Source organism: Oncorhynchus clarkii, chromosome 29 (assembly GCF_045791955.1).
Source record: "Oncorhynchus clarkii lewisi isolate Uvic-CL-2024 chromosome 29, UVic_Ocla_1.0, whole genome shotgun sequence".
NCBI lineage: Eukaryota > Metazoa > Chordata > Actinopteri > Salmoniformes > Salmonidae > Oncorhynchus > Oncorhynchus clarkii.
The window spans coordinates 9,434,624-9,455,456 of NC_092175.1; the positions used below are offsets into that span (position 1 = coordinate 9,434,624).

Here is a 20,833-nt window from a genome sequence, read left to right on the forward strand (position 1 = left end):
CGAGAAGGAGCCTGCAAGTAAGCATTCCATGTGTATATTGTACATACGACTATTATATAACTTGAAAACTTGAAAAGTCATGCAGGGGCGATGGAATATGGGATAATATACCCGCGTATGGATGAGGGTAGTAGTATACTAAGGGTTAGGGTAAGTGTGTGTGTGCGTGTGTGTGTGTGTGTGTGTGAGACTGACTCTCACCTGTGCATCAATGACCTTCTGTTTGGAGTCGACCGCAGCCTGCATATCACTATGGTCTTTCTTCAGCTCCTCTTCCACAGACATTAGCCTGGACACACACACGTACACAGCGAGACATGACGCACACACACTGTGTTAGAGGGACAGTAGCGACACAAACAGAAGGACGCACACCGTGTAAGAACCAAGGCATGTGGACACAGTGCAGGGGCGTGCGTAAGGATTGTGTTACACTTGACACACAGGGGGTCTGCTCGTGCTTTAAAGATGTATGCCGGAGTGCACGCTGCACAGCCTGTAATGGAGTTATTGGAAGGAGGGTATCTTGGGCCCACTGGTCTGCTATGTATTTAGGAGGTGTGTGTAGGAGTGTGGAGCTTCTAATTGAGTTTGTGAGGTGTGTGTGTGTGTGTGTGTCTCGGGCACTGGTCTGCTAGGCATTTAGACATCAGGATAACACTTTTCACTTTAATTGAGTTTGTGAAATGTCAGTATATTGAGTTGTGTGCGATGTGTGTGAGTTGTGTGTGTGTGCGTGTGTGTGTAGGCTCTAACAGCAGAGTGCAGTGTGATAAGGATCTGACGGGAACAGGGAAGCGTTGTGTCTCCTGACATCACAGACCAGCAGATAACATCAGGAAAACACAGCAGATAACATCCCCCATCTCTCTCTCCCCTTCCATTTTATTCCGTGCCACCACCACCCGCTTCACTTTGTCACAGGTGACCGGTTTAATGCTCATCACCGCATCCTTTATCAGAAGGTCGGCTGGACCTCTCGAAATTCCCGTGGATCACTTCATTTCTCCCCTTTTTGTTTCCAGATCTCTGCTGCACAAAGCTTCTAACATATCTCACTTCTCTGTTAAAGCATGGAAATACGAGGCATGAAACCCACTCACAGGGATGGTTAACTCTTGAGGTCCCTTGTGTCTCTACAAAACCTAGGTCAAATCAGCCTGTAGTTTGAACTTTCTCTCTCTCTCTCTCTCTCTCTCTCCCTCTCCCTCTCCCTCTCCGTCTCTCTCTCTCTCTGTCTCTCTCTCTCTCTCTGTATCTCTCTCTGTATCTCTCGCTCTGTCTCTCTCTCTCTCTCTCTCTCTCTCTGTCTCTCTCTCTCTCTCTGTATCTCTCTCTCTCTGTCTCTCTCTCTCTCTGTCTCTCTCTCTCTCTCTGTATCTCTCTCTGTATCTCTCTCTCTGTCTCTCTCTCTCTCTCTCTCTCTCTCTCTCTCTCTCTGTATCTCTCTCTGTATCTCTCTCTGTATCTCTCTCTCTGTCTCTCTCTCTGTCTCTGTCTCTCTCTCTCTGTCTCTCTCTCTCTCTGTCTGTCTCTGTCTCTCTCTCTCTCTCTGTCTCTCTCTCTCTGTCTCTCTCTCTCTCTGTCTGTCTCTGTCTCTCTCTCTCTCTCTGTCTCTCTCTCTATCTGTCTCTCGCTCTCTCTCTCTCTCTCTCTCTCTCTCTCCCTCCACTCTACATTCACGGGAAAGGGTCTGATCCCCCACGCCAGACGTACCTGCTGATAATACCCTTCATCTGGAGGTCCTTGTCATCCTGCTGTCGCCTCAGGCGTTCCTCAGACTCCTCCAGCCGTGCCTGGTACTCCATCAGAACCTTCGGACCTCCGTCATCCTGGCCCTTCAGACGAGCCTCGTACTCCTCCAGCTTCTGGACCGACACACGCAGCTTCTCCTGGAGGACCACGATCTCCTGCTGGTACTGGAGAGAGAGAGAGAGAGAGAGAGACAGGGTTAGAGGAAGAGTCAGTCACCAGCAATACAGCCACCTGCTACTACAGACAGGAGAGAGAGAGAGAGAGTCAGAATTTGTATTATTATCATCATCATCAACCGTGCCAACCCGATAACTGTTTCAAATGGTGCCGACCCATACTAGCCCATTCAATTGTCCTGTTATTTCTAGGTTAAGGAGGGCATTAACCGTCAACATTACCACCACTGTCAATGTCCTCGTCATCAAAGTGGTCCTCCGGTAGACCTTGACAGGTGTACCCCCCTCCTTGTCACACAATTTCTGCATCTCATCCGATTCGTTATTTTTTTGGTCCACCTGGCTTCACGTTTTTACACGGTCAAATATTGAAGGGAAACTAAAACTCGCACGAGTCAGGATTATAAAAAGCGCTGGAAGTGTGGAAGACTATAAGTACCCATTAGCCAACACTCGTAGTGAAACGTCAAACTTTTCTAAGCCACCAGCACTCCTGGGAGGGATAAGTTTCCATTCCTTCCATGTCCCAAATCCCACCAGCCCTTGCCTTTGATCCCTAACCTCTAAACCTGGGCCTGTGAGGGGACTTAAGCTGAGCACTGTTCCAGAAGAAGAAGGAAGAGAGGGAATAGACGGAGGGATGAGAGGGAGAAGACGGAGGGATGAGAGGGAGAAGACGGAGGGATGAGAGGGAGAAGACGGACCTGTGAACGGTACTGGAGAGGAGAGAGTTTGTGCTGGCTGGGAGAAACGAGGCGCAGAAGCAAATCCCTTTAATAAAACACATCCTGGATCCTGCAGGTGCATTTAAGGGTACGCACTAAACAATAATGGTTCTAAATAGTACCAGATAGGGGTTCTAAATGGAACCTGTATGGTGGTATAAAGAACACCCTTTCCTAAGGATCTATAAAGCACACAAAAAGGGTTCCGCTATGGTTCCAAACCCTTTTTTAAATGGTTCTTTATAGGTCCTTTTGAAGAACCACAGGGTTTTCTATCAGCCACATTATATTGTTAAAATTCCATAGGTGTTATGATTGTGTTAATTGACAAGTTGAATCGAGTGTGCTACCTTTGAAACAGCTGGGTGTCCCTGAGGAGAGAATTGAGAACGCAAGGACTGATTTAGTCAACCAGACTCAATTGACACAAGGCCATCCTGGAGTGTTTCACAAGACAGCGTCACTGGTCTTATATAACATGTAACGGCATTAAAACACATTACTTAAACTGGAATGACATTCTCACTCACAGTTGCACAAAAAGAGCGGTACGCAAACCACACCCCCAAAAAATGATAATGAGCCGCCTCCCCTACATTTTAATTATCACTAAAAGAGCAAAGAACTATTTTGTGAACTGTGAAGAACCATCGGAGAACTCAAAGGTTTATTTGAGTCACTATGGTTCCACATAGAACCATCCCCTTGAGGAACCCAGATTTATTTTTGTGTGTGTGTAGTTTTAAAACGTCTTCGGATCCCATCAAAGCTGGAGTTAGTTATTGATCGTGTGTTGGTTATGCACGCTCCATTTTCCTCAGCGTTTTGATAGAGCTCCAACGATCATGTATGAATCATGTGCAGCCGAGGAGTGACGGCCAGTCAAAGCATGAGGAGCTGAGAGCCAATGAGATGCGCTGTTGGGATGACAAGCAAGTGAATAAGCAGCAGGAAGCATAACCACACACACACACACACACACACACACACACACACACACACACACACACACACAATTACAAAAGAGAATACCTTAAAGTTGAAATCCTTTAGATCATTCAGAGTATTGTTATTAGAGATGCTGGGTTACTGTGAGTGATTGTAAGTTGTAAGGGGGAAAAGCTTACGGGTAGGAAGGAGGTCTTGGCATTGGGAGTTGAGGGGAGTAGAGAGAGTACTGGTTACAGGGAGTGAGGTAGTGTTTACAGTTGAGGTTTAGGTCAGAGAGGTAGAGGATGGGTGCTGAGGACCGGGGGGGTAGTTAGGGAGGTAAAAGGGAGGTTGAGAGAGGGTTAAGGTTGGTTTGGGAGTTGGACGTTACCTTCTCGGCCAGAGTGAGATCCTCTCTGTTTCTGAACTCGGGGTCCATCCCCTCATGGTCTACATACTGCACATTCATATTCAACAGCCAGGCAGCCGTACGGTCCAGCGCATTGGGGTTCATTGGGGAGGGGGCCTAGTGGAACCAACACAACACACACACGCATGAGCTGAGTCGAGTGGGACGCCCACACACGTCATACGGTACACACACACACCAGCATACGGTGCACACACGCCGACATACAGATTACATACACACCGGAATAAGCATGGAATGTGCATGGAACGTGACGAACAGATGTGATCACTAGAGCAAAGTGTGTTTGAGTGTGAGATAGAGAGCGAGTGTGTGTGTGTATGAGTGAGAGAGAGAGTGAGTGTGTGTGTGTGTGTGTGTGTGTGTGTGTGTGTGTCATTGAATGTGTCAGTTAAGGTGACTGACAGTTGGTCAGAGGGAGATGGAGCCTTTGGACTGTGAAGGGAGGGGAGGAACAGTGGGGTCGTTTCACAGACAAAGTCCAAAACACTCTTTGGAACTGAAACATTGACCATATTCATTTGAATCTCAGATATGGTGTGCTGAATGAATTAAAATATATTCGCTCAAACCTCACACTGTCATTTCATTGTCCTTGGACACTTCTCAGAAGAATACCAAGGTCAAGACAGACAAGAGATTTCTACTGAATATACAGTGTTAGTAAGTCAGTCAGTTAGGTAGCGACATATTCATGTGATGTTCGGTGACATGCACAGCAGCCTATCGACATGTCTGGACGTCATTCCAAATTGGACAGAGACAGGATCATTTCGTAAACTCAGAACCTAGCCAGGTTTGATTACAGCTGTGTTGCACGGATGAGAGCTACAGTTGCAATCTTGTCAGTATATAAAGCACCGAGCTCTATTAAAAATACATGCATCTCCAGACACAGCTGAAACCCAGTCAGTGTAGCCAGACAGCGACTCAATCAAGCAATTGATTTCCTTCTCAATGTCTCGCTCCAATCCCCCTGCTATGTATCTCTAATGGAGTTCAGAGAGGAAGGAAGGAAGGAAGACATTCAAAACAACATGCTTAACAAATCCCAGTAGAGCGCGCATGGTGTCTGTCTGGTTTCCATTACGACCCCATTAACCCTCGACCCTCGGGCTACACCAATCAGTCAATCACTAAGCCGGGGGGGGGGCAGGGTATTGCAGGAAACTGGGAATGTAACCTGTCACCTTGAGGCCAGAGATCACCGGGGGGGAAACCATCGAACAGCCAGCCTGGTCGATGGTGACCTGCTGACTATGAGGTCATCTTTAACAGCCCGAGGATGCCAGCAGATCAATTATAGACACACTAGAACAACTCCCAGTCCTAACAGCGAGAGACACACAGCCACACAACCCACCAACCCCAAAAAAACGACTAACTAATAAACAAACAAGCCTGTCTATCTCGATGCGTCAGTACGAAAGCAGGAAACAATAGACCTACGCCTGCATCCATCACTCTACCTGTGATCCCGTGCTATTAGACTTCCACGTGTAAGCGGTGGAGACGTTGAGCGTGGCGTTTACGGCCATGACACGCTGGCTGCTCCGACGACTAGAATCAACTGAGAGCTCAGGCACCACCCACCGGACACACAGGCCTCGTCAACATGCAGCGCATAATGGGATGAAGTGGTGTTAATGGAAGCTTTCGGTGACACTGCGTCATTTGTTCATTTAAAGCCGTATTTAGCCTGAGAACTCAGTGAGAGACAAATGACCCTGTTTCAACGCTGATCCGTTACGAACCCTCCTGAAAGCCAATTTTGAAGTTACCAACATGACTGCCAGCCAAGGACCACGCTGTAACAGCTATCCCCATAGACAGTCATTTAAACAAGCGTGCGTTGCCTGACCTGTTTGTGCTGGGCTCTCTGCTTGGTCTCGGGGCTGTCTCCTTTTGATGACGACGACTGTTGCCGTAGCCGCGCACCACTGCCGGGCCAGTCGGGCGATGATGACATCATGCTGCCGCTGGAGGGGCGCGGGTAGGGCCCGCTGTTGAGCAGGTTCGGCGGCGTGCGGCCCCTGGTGACGGTGGTCTGCGGAGGGGGCTGGTCTATCCTGCGCTGGGGGCCGCCGTTGTTTTGTCTGGGCATGGTGGGCTGGGCCTCTGTGAGTGACAGCTGCCTCCGCGTGCCTACAAACTCCCCTGAACGACGTGCATACTCCTCCCCGCTACTCCCCCCAGCACCACCACCTCCTCCGTGGTTCAGGAAGGTGTTGTGTTTCCCTCCTCCCAGCCCGTCCTCATTGTTGCTATGGGAACTGTGGGAGCTGTGGCACTCGGAGCCTGAGTCGGCCATGCCTCGCGGCGACACTGGCAGCCCTGCCGCCATCTGGTAGACGGGGTTCTGGAAGGACAGGGGGGCCAGAAGCTGAGCCGACCTGCCTGGGGCACTCTCCGACCCAGGGGTGGTGGGGGTCTGGACCGGCCTCCTCAGTGTAGGACCTCCAATGATGTTACCCTGGGGGGTCCGGGCCGACCACACTCCCCCAGGAACGATGCCCTCTCCCAGTCCGTCTGAGGGGCCGCCCTCTAAGATGCGGGGGTCCTGGAGGTCCACCATGGAAAGGCTTTTGCTGCCGTTGGCCATGCCCAGCTCGGGTTCATTGGACTCGGAGTAGCTAGAGCTGCGGGCCGGGGAGGGGTGGATCCCAGAATTCCTGGTGACGAAGAAAAGGTCCTTGTTCTCCGGGGTCGGGGAGGGTAACCTGGTGAAGTCCACCAACCTGAGAGGGGGGGAGGAGCAGGAGGTAAAAAGGAGGAATGGCAAAGATAGAGAGGTTTTGACTATTCTGTAAAACAGTTGTACACGGCTGTATCTATTGACCCTTACAGACATGAAAAATGACCAGTCAAACCCTTCAGCCCACACATGAGAAACAGTTAAGTGTGAAATCCCAATGAACACTCACCCTACACAACAGGACACATGGTATAAAAACAGCAAACCAGCAGCAGGTGAGGATGTGAGTCATAGGGAGAAGTTAAGTGATCCCCACTCATTCTCTCCTCCCCTCCCCTCCTCCTCCTCCTCTCCTTTCCTCCACCACCCAGTCAGAAGCTTTATTGTCTGGAGACGATTACCTTGACAGCCACGATTTATGTCCCCATAATCTCTCTCTCTCACTGTCTCTCTCTCTGCTGCTTTCTCTCTCTCCTCTCTCTATATCCCTCCCTCCCTCCCTCCCTCTGTGTGAATGGGATGTAATTAAGAAAGACTGCTAGAATGCTAGTCTTGTTCACTCCAGCCTCCATAAATCTGACTGGGGTTACAGGTTCTCTGCCAGCCTGATAAGGAGGGAATGGAGGGGACAGGACAGGGACTGTGGCTGGGTCGACACACCATAGCGTGGTCTGATAAGGGGGGTGCGCGACGACGACAGTTGCTAATTATACCGATTGATCCTGGACCGCTGTTGAACACAATAGACAACAATGACCGTCATCTCATTCACCTAACAAAGAAATGAACTTACAAGAGATCGTCATTATCATTCTTCATTTGTTGACCTTCATTAGAGATCGTCATGACCTTTTATCTCACATGAAATTTGAAGAGCAAACCTTGACCACCTTAATCATCCCTACCCTTTTGTTTGTTTGTTCCTCCTAACCTTTACCCTACCCTCACCCTGTCCTTACCCTGAGAGGTCATTGTCGATGACCATCTTCTGCAGGCCGGTGGAGATGCTGCAGCCTGCCCCGGTGTTGGGCGGAGACCCTGTACGGTCAGAGGGGGACGGAGCGGTCATGGTCATGGTCATACTGGACGGGTTGGTCAGCGCTGTGCTCACCTCCCGGAGGATCCTGGGTAGAGGCCCCAGTTTGGAGGCGGAGGTCTGAGGGGCAAAAGGTTCCAAGTCAGAGATGGAGTCAGGGGTGAGGGTAGCGCAGTAGAAAAGTTGAGGCCTTTAAGCACAGATCTGAGATCCACTTCCACCTCCTGCAATCCTAATAATTAATCAGGGCGGTGGGGTACGGAAGACATTAGACTGACAAGACTGACATTAGATCAGTGTCTAGGCTTGGGGGCAAACGTCATCCTACTTAGGCTCACTCTGTATTAATGGCATTCTTCACAGTCTTCTACTCCACTATATATGAAGCCCTTTTAAGCATTTCGTGTGGTGCTGCTGCAACTTTTATAGGCACTAACTGAAACCTTGGATCGCAGATGAGACGGCCACTTATTTTCCTCCAAAATGTCCGTCCCCGTGTCTGTGTCAGTCAGTCAGCTGCTCGATGGCGTATTATTTTTCCAATTACAGAGTGCTAATCTTACTCTAATTATGCCCTTCAGTTTGAATAATGAATCCGAGCCTGGGAGGACTTGATGTCGAACGGGGACAGACACGAGTTTAAAAAAAAAATTGAAATAAAAGGAAGCGTGTTGTTCTCTGTGAGGATCGGATGGAGCACACACACATACAAATGGAGTCTATATGGGTTTTGACCCCAAATGTACCTAGTAATTACCACGCTGGGATGGCTCTCCATACGGAACCATGGCTTATGCACTAGGTGCCCCAGCAAATCCATTTGCAAGTCAGAGCACACCAATAGTGCACTCTCATTGACAGAGAGTGGTAGCGGTAGTTGTATTATATAAGCAATAGTGTGCTGTACACATTGGTGAATGTTGTTCGGTAAACATGCTAATGCACCCTGTACATCATTAAACACTGAAGGGTAGTGCTCATGCACCACAGCATTTTTAAGTATGTACTTTCAAAGTACGTATTTAATTAGGGCCAGAGGTTTTTCCTGACTACATGACCTGACCAGAGAAAAGGTCTGGGGGCCTAGTTATATAGGCTTTCACCAGGTCTCAGAATTGTTCTTGGACAATTCCGATCATGAAAATCCACTTATAGCTGGGGCCTTGAGAGGTCAGGACAAACTCTCCTTTCAGTTCTTGAAAAAAACGATATACAGACGCAAGTGTATATGAACGAATGACAAAATGTCCCTTGTATTCATTGTTGCCCCCCCCCCGGTTGTCAGCCCTACCTGGTCCATGCTAGAGACGACCTCTGACAGCAGGTTGTGCAGGGTGGACAGCTCCCGTCCCAGGTCGATGTAACCTTCGAACCCTGCTGTGTTTGAGATGGTCTCTGGGTTAGAGATCTCCAGCAGGAAGCGCTGCATGTTGGTCCACTCGTGCTCCAGGAACTGGTTCATAAAGGACATGTACTCCTCCTTACTGCCAAACCTGGGATGGAGGGAGAGAAAAAGAAAGCGAGAGGGAGAGAGGGGGGAGAGTGAGTGCCTGCGTATAGAAAACACGCTCTCTCTCTCTCTCTCTCACGCATGCACACACACAAACACAGTGAAAACGGACGACGTCAACAAACACACGCCGTCAACACACACTCACTTGGTGAAGTTGGCCAGGTTCTGGGTGACCTTGGCGATGAGCGTGAGTGTGCGTGCGGTGCGGTCGTCAGGGTACTCCTGCATCAGGTTGAAGAGCGACGGGGACATAACGGCCGGGCACAGGAAGCGCAGGAACAGAGACGCGCTGATCAGCCGCTCGCTGATGTCCGGTCGTCCCCGGCTACTGCACTCCTGTCGCCACGACGCAAACACCTCCTTCAGTTCCCGTGGAAACACACTGCCAGGGAGGGGGACGTATCAACAACGTTAGGGAGGAGATTAGACAGTGTGCTGTTCCCTGTGGTAAATGTGGTTCCTAAAATGTCATGAGAGATAAATGGTAGTGTATTGTGGCTCGGTGTCCCAGTAGTTACCAGTAGGAGTTGATGATCTTGCAGAAGGCCAGCTCACAGCACATCTTCAAGTTGCTCTGGTGCTCCTGCAGGTCATTGGACGAACACTTGGATGGGTCCACCTCACAGTTCTCATCTGACTCATACAGCGCCTTGATAAACTCACCTGTAACACAGGGAGAGAGAGAGAGGGAGACAGTCAGACACGGACATTCAGCCAGTACGGAGAGTCAACTGGGTTGGAGAGGGAGACAGTCAGACACGGACATTCAGCCAGTTCGGAGAGTCAACAGGGTTGGAGTGGGAGACAGTCAGACACGGACATTCAGCCAGTACGGAGAGTCAACAGGGTTGGAGAGGGAGACAGTCAGACACGGACATTCAGCCAGTACGGAGAGTCAACAGGGTTGGAGAGGGAGACAGTCAGACACGGACATTCAGCCAGTTCGGAGAGTCAACGGGTTGGAGAGGGAGGCAGTCAGACACGGACATTCAGCCAGTACGGAGAGTCAACAGGGTTGGAGAGGGAGGCAGTCAGACACGGACATTCAGCCAGTACGGAGAGTCAACAGGGTTGGAGTGGGAGACAGTCAGACACGGACATTCAGCCAGTACGGAGAGTCAACGGGGTTGGAGAGGGAGACAGTCAGACACGGACATTCAGCCAGTTCGGAGAGTCAACGGGTTGGAGAGGGAGACAGTCAGACACGGACATTCAGCCAGTACGGAGAGTCAACGGGGTTGGAGAGGGAGACAGTCAGACACGGACATTCAGCCAGTACGGAGAGTCAACGGGGTTGGAGAGGGAGGCAGTCAGACACGGACATTCAGCCAGTACGGAGAGTCAACGGGTTGGAGAGGGAGACAGTCAGACACGGACATTCAGCCAGTACGGAGAGTCAACGGGTTGGAGAGGGAGACAGTCAGACACGGACATTCAGCCAGTACGGAGAGTCAACGGGTTGGAGAGGGAGGCAGTCAGACACGGACATTCAGCCAGTACGGAGAGTCAACAGGGTTGGAGAGGGAGGCAGTCAGACACGGACATTCAGCCAGTACGGAGAGTCAACAGGGTTGTAGAGGGAGGCAGTCAGACACGGACATTCAGCCAGTACGGAGAGTCAACGGGGTTGGAGAGGGAGGCAGTCAGACACGGACATTCAGCCAGTACGGAGAGTCAACGGGGTTGGAGAGGGAGACAGTCAGACACGGACATTCAGCCAGTTCGGAGAGTCAACTGGGTTGGAGAGGGAGACAGTCAGACACGGACATTCAGCCAGTACGGAGAGTCAACGGGGTTGGAGAGGGAGGCAGTCAGACACGGACATTCAGCCAGTACGGAGAGTCAACGGGGTTGGAGAGGGAGACAGTCAGACACGGACATTCAGCCAGTACGGAGAGTCAACGGGGTTGGAGAGAGAGACAGGTGAGTGACGAGACACAAACATTCATCCATTCAGACACAAACATTCATTCATTCAGTAAACAGTTTGTGGCTGGGGGTAGTTATAATGATTGACCACAAGGGGGCTGTTTTTGCTATTGACCGCTGGGATTTTTTAAAATTAAAGTGAAACTGAATCGCTGAAAGAATTACCGTGTCTCAATTCAAAACATCACATCATAACAGCATACCATAACAGCATACCATAACAGCATACCATAAGCAATACATCACTTCAGACCAACAATATGTCAACCAACAATAAGAACACTGAGTGAACCTGAGTCAGAGACCCAGGTCATCCCAGGTAACACAACTGATGTTCATGCGCTTCAGACAACGCTCCATCAACGTTCCACAAACACCCCCCTCTCTCTCCCCCTACCTGTCAACTTTGTCCTTCCCATATGAAGGAGAACAAGAGAGGAAGAGAGAGAGAGAGAGTGAGGGAGGAGAGCGAGAGCGAGAGAGAACGAGAGAGTGGATGTGGTAAGACTATAAAAAGAAGATCTCATCCGTAGTTTGACAGTGATAAAGGTGTAATAACTTCCCCTGTACAATTTGTCTGTCTCTCTCCCTCCCCATCTCCCTCCCCCTACTCCTGGTCATCCTTATGTCACCCCTGCATGGCAGACCAGAACCAGTTCATCTTTGGCAGCGATGAGATTCCATTATTCACCTACGGTAGGCTTCAAAGCACATTAGCTCCAAGGAATACACACATGGATGATTCACTGAGGCCCCAATATATTCTTAACACAACCCCAGAAATAAAGACAGACAGACAGACAGACCTTTTAGATCTATACACAGAGAGGGAAATGAGAGAGGGATGGGAAAAGAAAGAGCATTTGCAGGGAGGGCGTGTGCTTTTCTGCAGCTAAAACTGCTGCTGTGTACGTTTCTAAATCAGGCTGGATGAGGTAAATACAGCAACATACACCAGGCTTATCGCCGGGACCACGGCCAAACAATAACACAACACTAACCTTATGGTAGAGAAAGGGAGAGTGAGATAGGGAAGGGGGAAAAAAAGAAAGTCCTGTGTACAGGAGGGTTGGGCCTTCTCTGCCTTAAGACCTCCACTACACCTCAATGACCTTTGACCTCTACTACAGCTCAGTAAGCTCTTTACTATGAACTATCTAAAAAATGTGGTATTTCATTACTTTAACAGAACATTTCCTAAAACTTAAAAGATGGTTATATTTAATTTAAATTTTGGTAATGATATAGGAACGACCTCCGAAAGACGGCACAACATTGAGAATGGCGTCAAATATTTCTGAGAATGTTAAAAAACAACGTTCTTCTGTGGGAATTTCAGTACTTCAGCATAATGTTTCCTACAGGTTTCCTTATGGTTCTATTTAAAGCCATGTTCTCAAATTGTTCCGGAACGTTAAGAAAACTCTCAACAAAAACAACAAGAAAACTTTAGTAACGTTCAGGGAACGTTCTAATAATGTTATTTTAAAACATATACATTCCATTCTTCTCAGCATCAACAAAACTCTTCCCCCTATCGTGTTAAGTGTGTTGACCGCGCCTACTCATTTGCCACATCTGAACTTAAAGTGGAACTGGCAGCGTTTGAACTGCTTTGCAGATATGAAACAAACAGACAATCATAATATCAGACATGATGATCAATATAAAATATTGCTATCAGGTTGTAAATCACAGCTGGCTTGTATGTTGTTTGTTGCTTCCACCCATTCGGGTTCCACTGTTTCAGTTTCAATGACTCAATATTTTGGACAAAAACAGATTGATGTAACTAAGGCTGGGAATGTCAATACAATCAAACTACCAAGGGCAATGATCACAAGTCAGTCAACATGGCTAATAGGCTAGCATATCTATTGATTTAGTTATTTATTTAGCTATTTATTTAGCAAGCTAGAAACCGAGAGCCTAACGTTAGCTCGCTGCTTGGAGGATGTCAGGTCATTGGAGGAGTGGGTGAGTGACCGACCTTTCGCTCAATTTTTTCCCGGTGGAGACAGATGGTTTTTAATTAGGCGTTATTTACCGCAGTGTCTATTAACTGTCCAAACGCACGGCCGCTATCCCACTCTATAATGCTATAGAATATTCACAAATGGCCTTACTCTATGTCATTCCCAAGCATTCTATGAATTCATGCTTGTTTGATTAATAGTGTGAAGACTTGACAGCTTGAAGGCAGGCATTAGAGAGATAAACATTATTTATCTTCTCTCCTCCAGAGGGTGGCCTGCGCTGAAGGGAAATGTCACGGTCCACAGACTGGAGCAGTCATCTCTACAGCCATCTCCTACAGCTGAATACAAAGACCATATCTACAGCCCCATCCTCCTCATCTGTACAGCAGATGCTACCACATACATCGTCTCCAATAGCTTTATCTCTCCTCTCCTATAACTGAAGACATAGAGAGGCTGGAGAAGACAGGAAGGCAGACATTCAGAAAACGAGGCAGGCAGACAGATATATAGATACAGACAGACAGACAGACTTACCAAGTGCGTCCTGCAGGTACTTCTGCCCCACCAGTTTGAGGTACTCCTCTATAGCCTTGGTGGCCAGGGTGTTCTCTCGGAAGATCAGGTGCTCGTTCTCCCCACACCGGTCCACCTCTGACATCATCAGGTCAGTCAGGAAGTCCTACAGCAAAACAGGAAGAGAGAACATGTTGAGATGAGACTACAACTCCCAGAAGACACTGCAGTTGCTAAGCCAGCAGCATACCACCCTGCATACCACTGCTGGCTTGCTTCTGAAGCTAAGCAGCGCAGTCCCTAGACGGGAGACCAGATGCTGCTGGAAGTGGTGTTGGAGGGCCAGTAGGAGGCACTCTATCCTCTGGTCTAAAACATATCCCAATGCGCCCCAGGGCAGTGATTGGGGACACTGCCCTGTGTAGGGTGCCGTCTTTCGGCTGGGACGTTAAACGGGTGTCCTGACTCTCTGAGGTCATTAAAGATCCCATGGCACTTTATTTTTATTTATTTTAATTTTAAATTTTAAATTTGATTTAATCCATTTTAGAATGAGGCTGTAACGTATTAAAATGTGGAAAAATCCAAGGGGTCTGAATACTTTCCGAAGGCATTTCCTCAAATAAAACAGCAATTTACTGTGTTAGTCTGACGTGTGTAGACCTATGACACAACTCAGATCTTATTTGCATTGTGCAAGTAATAATACAAATGACAATAATAATTTATTCAATTTATATAGTGCTTTTCAAAGAATCTCAAAAGCGCTTCAAAGCACTAAAAAAAAAGACAAGTAATTGAGAAAAACAACATCACAACATCATGAAATGGACAGTCGTTAGAAAGTTCATGGTCATCTGAGGGAGGTGGTCAAGTGGGGAGAGAAAGTCCGTAGGCAGGGTAGGAAACGCAGTCTCATTAAGGTGTCTCAGTCGGATGAAGTTGTGGCTAAGCCACTGCAGTTCATGGACTCTGTAGTAAGTAGGTAGTTAGCTAGCTAATTTCACTACCCCAAAAATGAAGCTCTCACTTGGACGATGCTATGGCAGTCACGAAGTGGTGCCAGAAAGCACAACACATTTCAATAAAAGTTCAAGAGCAGCCTTGTAACTTTGTCCTCCCTACAATCCTCATCGCAGCACACCACTGCCGTCTTGCTTTCGGATTCTCTCCATCCTCGACCAGCTAACGTTAGCTAGCTAGCCAATTAAAAAATGACTTGCCAGCTTCAGTCTTAATTAACGCTGTGGTGGATTCTGATTATATGAATTAGCCACATTAATTGCAGTGGCGTGTGTTCATGGATGCCAAGGGAAGCCAGACTTCCCCAAATACCAATGAAATAAATAAATAATCATAATAATTGATCTTTCGTCTCTCTGTGTTTTCATAATTTTCCGTCAATTCGCTAGTGGCTGAATCTCACCGGAGAAATCATCTGAGCGAGGGAAACAGCGCCCCTCTGTGTCAGTATGTGTAGCCCATGTATCTGATGCTGTCTGGAACAAAAGAGTATGACATGTGTCCACCCGTAGCATTCGATTGATTGATGCCAGCAAGCATTTGGCCTCCCTTGATAAAACAATTATAAAATAATTAGCCTATCAGTGTTGAGCTGAGCTCAACTGTGGGTTGTCCTGGCACAGCAAAATTCCCCCCAAGGGCAGCCAGTATGGATTTGGCTTCACACCAATCAAATCACATCCTAATCAAAACGTCATCATTGTCAGACAAACGTGTCTGTTTCATGTCTGCTTGTGTTAACCTGCAGTACCTAGCTTGCTAAAATCGTCCCTTTCCTAAGCCGTGGATGGAGATGTGGATTTGGACTTGTGGTTTTGACATAATGCTCTGTACAGGCCAACGATTATGATCTAACCATAAATGAATATATTGTGCCACTGGCCTGAGATGACTGAAGTTCAATATGTAGCCTAGATGTAGCCTGGTAAGCTCACGTTAACTAGCTAGCTAATTTAGCTGGTTCATTTTTGCCCATGCGAGGAAGTTAGGCTACCTACTGTGGCTAAAATGCTTGCTAGCCTATGGAAAAACTAAAAGCGTAGTATATGACAGACCATAGACTGCTTTGGCAATACGAGGAGGATGGCATTGGCGTTCAACTAGTCTACAAGTAGTGTGAGTCAATTTCTTATTTTACTTGTGTGTAAAATCAATACCATGGACAGCCACATGATATTAAGCAACATTGATTGAGCTAAAAGCAAAAGCACTCACAAACATCTACAGATGCACAATCGAGAGCATCCTGTCGGGCTGTATCACTGCCTGGTACGGCAACTGCTCCGCCCACAACCGCAAGGCTCTCCAGAGGGTAGTGAGGTCTGCACAACGCATCACCGGGGGCAAACTACCTGCCCTCCAGGACACCTACACCACCCGATGTCACAGGAAGGCCATAAAGATCATCAAGGACAACAACCACCCGAGCCATTGCCTGTTCACCCCGCTATCATCCAGAAGGTGAGGTCAGTACAGGTGCATCAAAGCAGGGACCGAGAGACTGAAAAACAGCTTCTATCTCATGGCCATCAGACTGTTAAACAGCCACCACTAACATTGAGTGGCTGCTGCCAACACACTGACTCAACTCCAACCACTTTAATAATGGAAATTGATGGAAATGTATGTAAAATATATCACTAGCCACTTTAAACAATGCTACTTAATATAATGTTTACATACCCTACATTACTCATCTCATACAGTGCCTTGCGAAAGTATTCGGCCCCCTTGAACTTTGCGACCTTTTGCCACATTTCAGGCTTCAAACATAAAGATATAAAACTGTATTTTTTTGTGAAGAATCAACAACAAGTGGGACACAATCATGACGTGGAACGACATTTATTGGATATTTCAAACTTTTTTAACAAATCAAAAACTGAAAAATTGGGCGTGCAAAATTATTCAGCCCCCTTAAGTTAATACTTTGTAGCGCCTTTTGCTGCGATTACAGCTGTAAGTCGCTTGGGGTATGCCTCTATCAGTTTTGCACATCGAGAGACTGACATTTTTTCCCATTCCTCCTTGCAAAACAGCTCGAGCTCAGTGAGGTTGGATGGAGAGCATTTGTGAACAGCAGTTTTCAGTTCTTTCCACAGATTCTCGATTGGATTCAGGTCTGGACTTTGACTTGGCCATTCTTACACCTGGATATGTTTATTTTTGAACCATTCCATTGTAGATTTTGCTTTATGTTTTGGATTATTGTCTTGTTGGAAGACAAATCTCCGTCCCAGTCTCAGGTCTTTTGCAGACTCCATCAGGTTTTCTTCCAGAATGGTCCTGTATTTGGCTCCATCCATCTTCCCATCAATTTTAACCATCGTCCCTGTCCCTGCTGAAGAAAAGCAGGCCCAAACCATGATGCTGCCACCACCATGTTTGACAGTGGGGATGGTGTGTTCAGCTGTGTTGCATTTACGCCAAACATAACGTTTTGCATTGTTGACAAAAAGTTCAATTTTGGTTTCATCTGACCAGAGCACCTTCTTCCACATGTTTGGTGTGTCTCCCAGGTGGCTTGTGGCAAACTTTAAACAACACTTTTTATGGATATCTTTAAGAAATGGCTTTCTTCTTGCCACTCTTCCATAAAGGCCAGATTTGTGCAATATACGACTGATTGTTGTCCTATGGACAGAGTCTCCCACCTCAGCTGTAGATCTCTGCAGTTCATCCAGAGTGATCATGGGCCTCTTGGCTGCATCTCTGATCAGTCTTCTCCTTGTATGAGCTGAAAGTTTAGAGGGACGGCCAGGTCTTGGTAGATTTGCAGTGGTCTGATACTCCTTCCATTTCAATATTATCGCTTGCACAGTGCTCCTTGGGATGTTTAAAGCTTGGGAAATCTTTTTGTATCCAAATCCGGCTTTAAACTTCTTCACAACAGTATCTCGGACCTGCCTGGTGTGTTCCTTGTTCTTCATGATGCTCTCTGCGCTTTTAACAGACCTCTGAGACTATCACAGTGCAGGTGCATTTATACGGAGACTTGACTACACACAGGTGGATTGTATTTATCATCATTAGTCATTTAGGTCAACATTGGATCATTCAGAGATCCTCACTGAACTTCTGGAGAGAGTTTGCTGCACTGAAAGTAAAGGGGCTGAATAATTTTGCATGCCCAATTTTTCCGTTTTTGATTTGTTAAAAAAGTTTGAAATATCCAATAAATGTCGTTCCACTTCATGATTGTGTCCCACTTGTTGTTGATTCTTCACAAAAAAATACAGTTTTATATCTTTATGTTTGAAGCCTGAAATGTGGCAAAAGGTCGCAAAGTTCAAGGGGGCCGAATACTTTCGCAAGGCACTGTATGTATATGTATATACTGCACTCGATACCATCTACTGCATCTTGCCTATGCCGTTCTGTACCATCACTCATTCATATATCTTTATGTACATATTATTTATCCCTTTACACTTGTGTGTATAAGGTAGTAGTTTTGGAATTGTTAGGTTAAGATTACTCGTTGGTTGGTACTGCATTGTCGGAACTAGAAGCACAAGCATTTCGCGATGCTCGGATTAACATCTGCTAACCATGTGTGTGACAAATACAATTGGATTTGATTGGATTTGAAATAGTTTTTGGTATCTTTAAGTTTGTTTTCAGTGTATTAAACTATAAAAATGTAGCCTTATTGATTTGATGATGTTTAAATGTTTCCATTGAAATGGTGCTGGAATAGCAGAGGCGTTGCTCCATTTGTCTTTAGGCTGACTTGTGGTATGGTTATAAATCAGTATTTGTTTAGTAAACTGTGGAAAACAGGAAGTTGTTTCACCACGCTGCAGGTCATAAAACTGTCTGTTACGTTCAATATTTTGCTTTGTGGAGTTCTCCGGACAGATGTCGCTTTCCGGGTTTTGTGATGAAACAAACGTACGTGTAGTCGAATTTATTCCGCCACTGTGTGACTGTTGTCTTTGCGTTGTCACGGCCTTACTGTATATCACGGTGGCGTATGAACGAATGGGTTATAGAGCAAACAACGTTGTACTATAGTTTATTTTGATTGGCTTGGCTTCCCCAGTGATTTTACACACGCACTGCTACTGATTAATTGTTCTTTTTTTTTTTTATCAACTTGACCAGACTCAAAGCTAGGCACATGGACTCCCTCTCAAGGTAAATCCGAACTGCTTTTCCCCTCCATCGAGTCTCTTACAGCTGCATCGGCAACTCCATCTGGAACTAACCCATCAGGTTGCCACACGTCCTTAAAACAAATATATTGTCGGTGAAAAAAATGCCATAAAAAGGAATTCATGCTAAAAAAAAACTACTTAGGCTGCTGCTAAGGCGCCATGGCCCTGCGTTTCATTTCACGTGTTGATAAATGTAAAAGAAATCTACTGACAAAGAAAAAGTGTCATTTTTCCGGTCGTTTCTATTTCCATTAGCAGTCGAGTGAGAAAGTGAGACTGTGTGTCACAGTGCCAAGCCCTGCCCATAGCAGTGTGATTACGGCTCACACTGTGATAATGGTTTGTCTCATTCTTCTGACGCAGTCATGGGGGAGTCTGTATTATCTAGCACACGCACGCACGTGCACACGCACACGCACACACACACACTAATGGCAAAATGGAGATGAGTTATCAAAATTATCCACAAAAGCCATTCAGTATAAACTAACCTAGCTCAGAACCATACTACCGGACAAGCGGAGTGCTAGTAGCACATGATGGTGATGGCTAAATGGGCCTGTGGCAGCAGGGCTGCTCGTTAAGGGAATTTGCGTGTGTGTGTGTGTGAGAGATGAGCCCAGTTTAGTGTGAGGAGTGTGTGTGTTGATCTGTGAAATGGATAATTGGAAAACTGGGAAGAGGAAAAGCTATCATGGACCATCCCAGTCCCTGCCATCTGGCCCTGGCAAATACTTCCTAAACACTTCCAGAACGTCACTCAAACCCAATACTAGGACAGCAGGAAGCAGGGTAGAGCGGCCTCTGAAATTGAACCCTACTCCCTATATAGTGCACTACTTCTAACCAGGGCCCATAGGGAATAGGGGGCCATTTCAGCCTAGATATGCAGCCAGTGTGCAATTTACCAAACTAATATGCCGTTATGTCCATTTTGTGAATCAATTGTAACCCAGTATCTGCGACACACATAGGGAATAACGACAAATCTTAATAACTCTCTGAAAATGACCGGGAAGCCGGGAAGTCTTCTTAACCAGAGAACGCCAGCAGGGTGAGAGAACGCCAGCAGGGTGAGAGAACGCCAGCAGGGGCAGAGAACGCCAGCAGGGGCAGAAAACGCCAGCAGGGGCAGAGAACGCCAGCAGGGTGAGAGAACGCCAGCAGGGTGAGAGAACGCCAGCAGGGTGAGAGAACGCCAGCAGGGTGAGAGAACGCCAGCAGGGACAGAGAACGCCAGCAGGGACAGAGAACGCCAGCAGGGTGAGAGAACGCCAGCAGGGTGAGAGGACGCCAGCAGGGACAGAGAACGCCAGCAGGGTGAGAGAACGCCAGCAGGGTGAGAGAACGCCAGCAGAGTGAGAGAACGCCAGCAGGGTGAGAGGACGCCAGCAGGGACAGAGAACGCCAGCAGGGTGAGAGAACGCCAGCAGGGTGAGAGAACGCCAGCAGAGTGAGAGAACGCCAGCAGGGTGAGAGGACGCCAGCAGGGACAGAGAACGCCAGCAGGGTGAGAGAACGCCAGCAGGGTGAGAGAACGCCAGCAGGGTGAGAGGACGCCAGCAGGGTGAGAGAACGCCAGCAGGGTGAGAGGACGCCAGCAGGGTGAGAGGACGCCAGAAGGGTGAGAGAACGCCAGCAGGGACAGAGAAGAGACAGATGTAGTGAGAGGGGAGAGAGGAGAATAAACAGTGGGGTACCGTAGTCTTTAAAGAACAGACGAGGAAAGAGAGCGAGGCAGGGAAGAGACAAGAGGGAGAAAGAGAGAAGAGAGTGAGAGAGAGAGAAGAAATTGGAGCGAGAGAGAGAAAGCAAGTCAGAGAGAAATAAGAGAAGGAGGGTACTCAGACAGGTCCTGTGGTTCTAAGCATGTTATCCCAGAAAATCAAAGACTAGCAGCAGGAAGCCAATCAGAGAGCTTGATGTGAATGAAAAGAGAGACTTTCCGTTAACACACGCGCACGCG

At 47.4% G+C, this 20,833-nt stretch overlaps 1 protein-coding gene across 4 annotated transcripts in view; it reads right to left on the minus strand.

Annotated features, from left to right (window-relative positions):
• The window catches only part of LOC139387984 (disabled homolog 2-interacting protein-like), a 181,175-nt gene that overhangs the window by 7,796 nt on the left and 152,546 nt on the right, over positions 1–20,833 (minus strand). For all 4 annotated transcript variants that reach the window (XM_071134436.1, XM_071134439.1, XM_071134438.1 and 1 more), the window contains 9 exons: positions 13,706–13,850; positions 9,779–9,923; positions 9,406–9,642; positions 9,039–9,240; positions 7,671–7,867; positions 5,878–6,754; positions 3,978–4,112; positions 1,717–1,919; positions 202–289 (listed from right to left, as the gene is read on the minus strand). In XM_071134436.1, the coding sequence (XP_070990537.1) occupies positions 202–289; positions 1,717–1,919; positions 3,978–4,112; positions 5,878–6,754; positions 7,671–7,867; positions 9,039–9,240; positions 9,406–9,642; positions 9,779–9,923; positions 13,706–13,850 (2,229 nt within the window). The remainder of the gene's footprint in view (positions 1–201; positions 290–1,716; positions 1,920–3,977; positions 4,113–5,877; positions 6,755–7,670; positions 7,868–9,038; positions 9,241–9,405; positions 9,643–9,778; positions 9,924–13,705; positions 13,851–20,833) is intronic.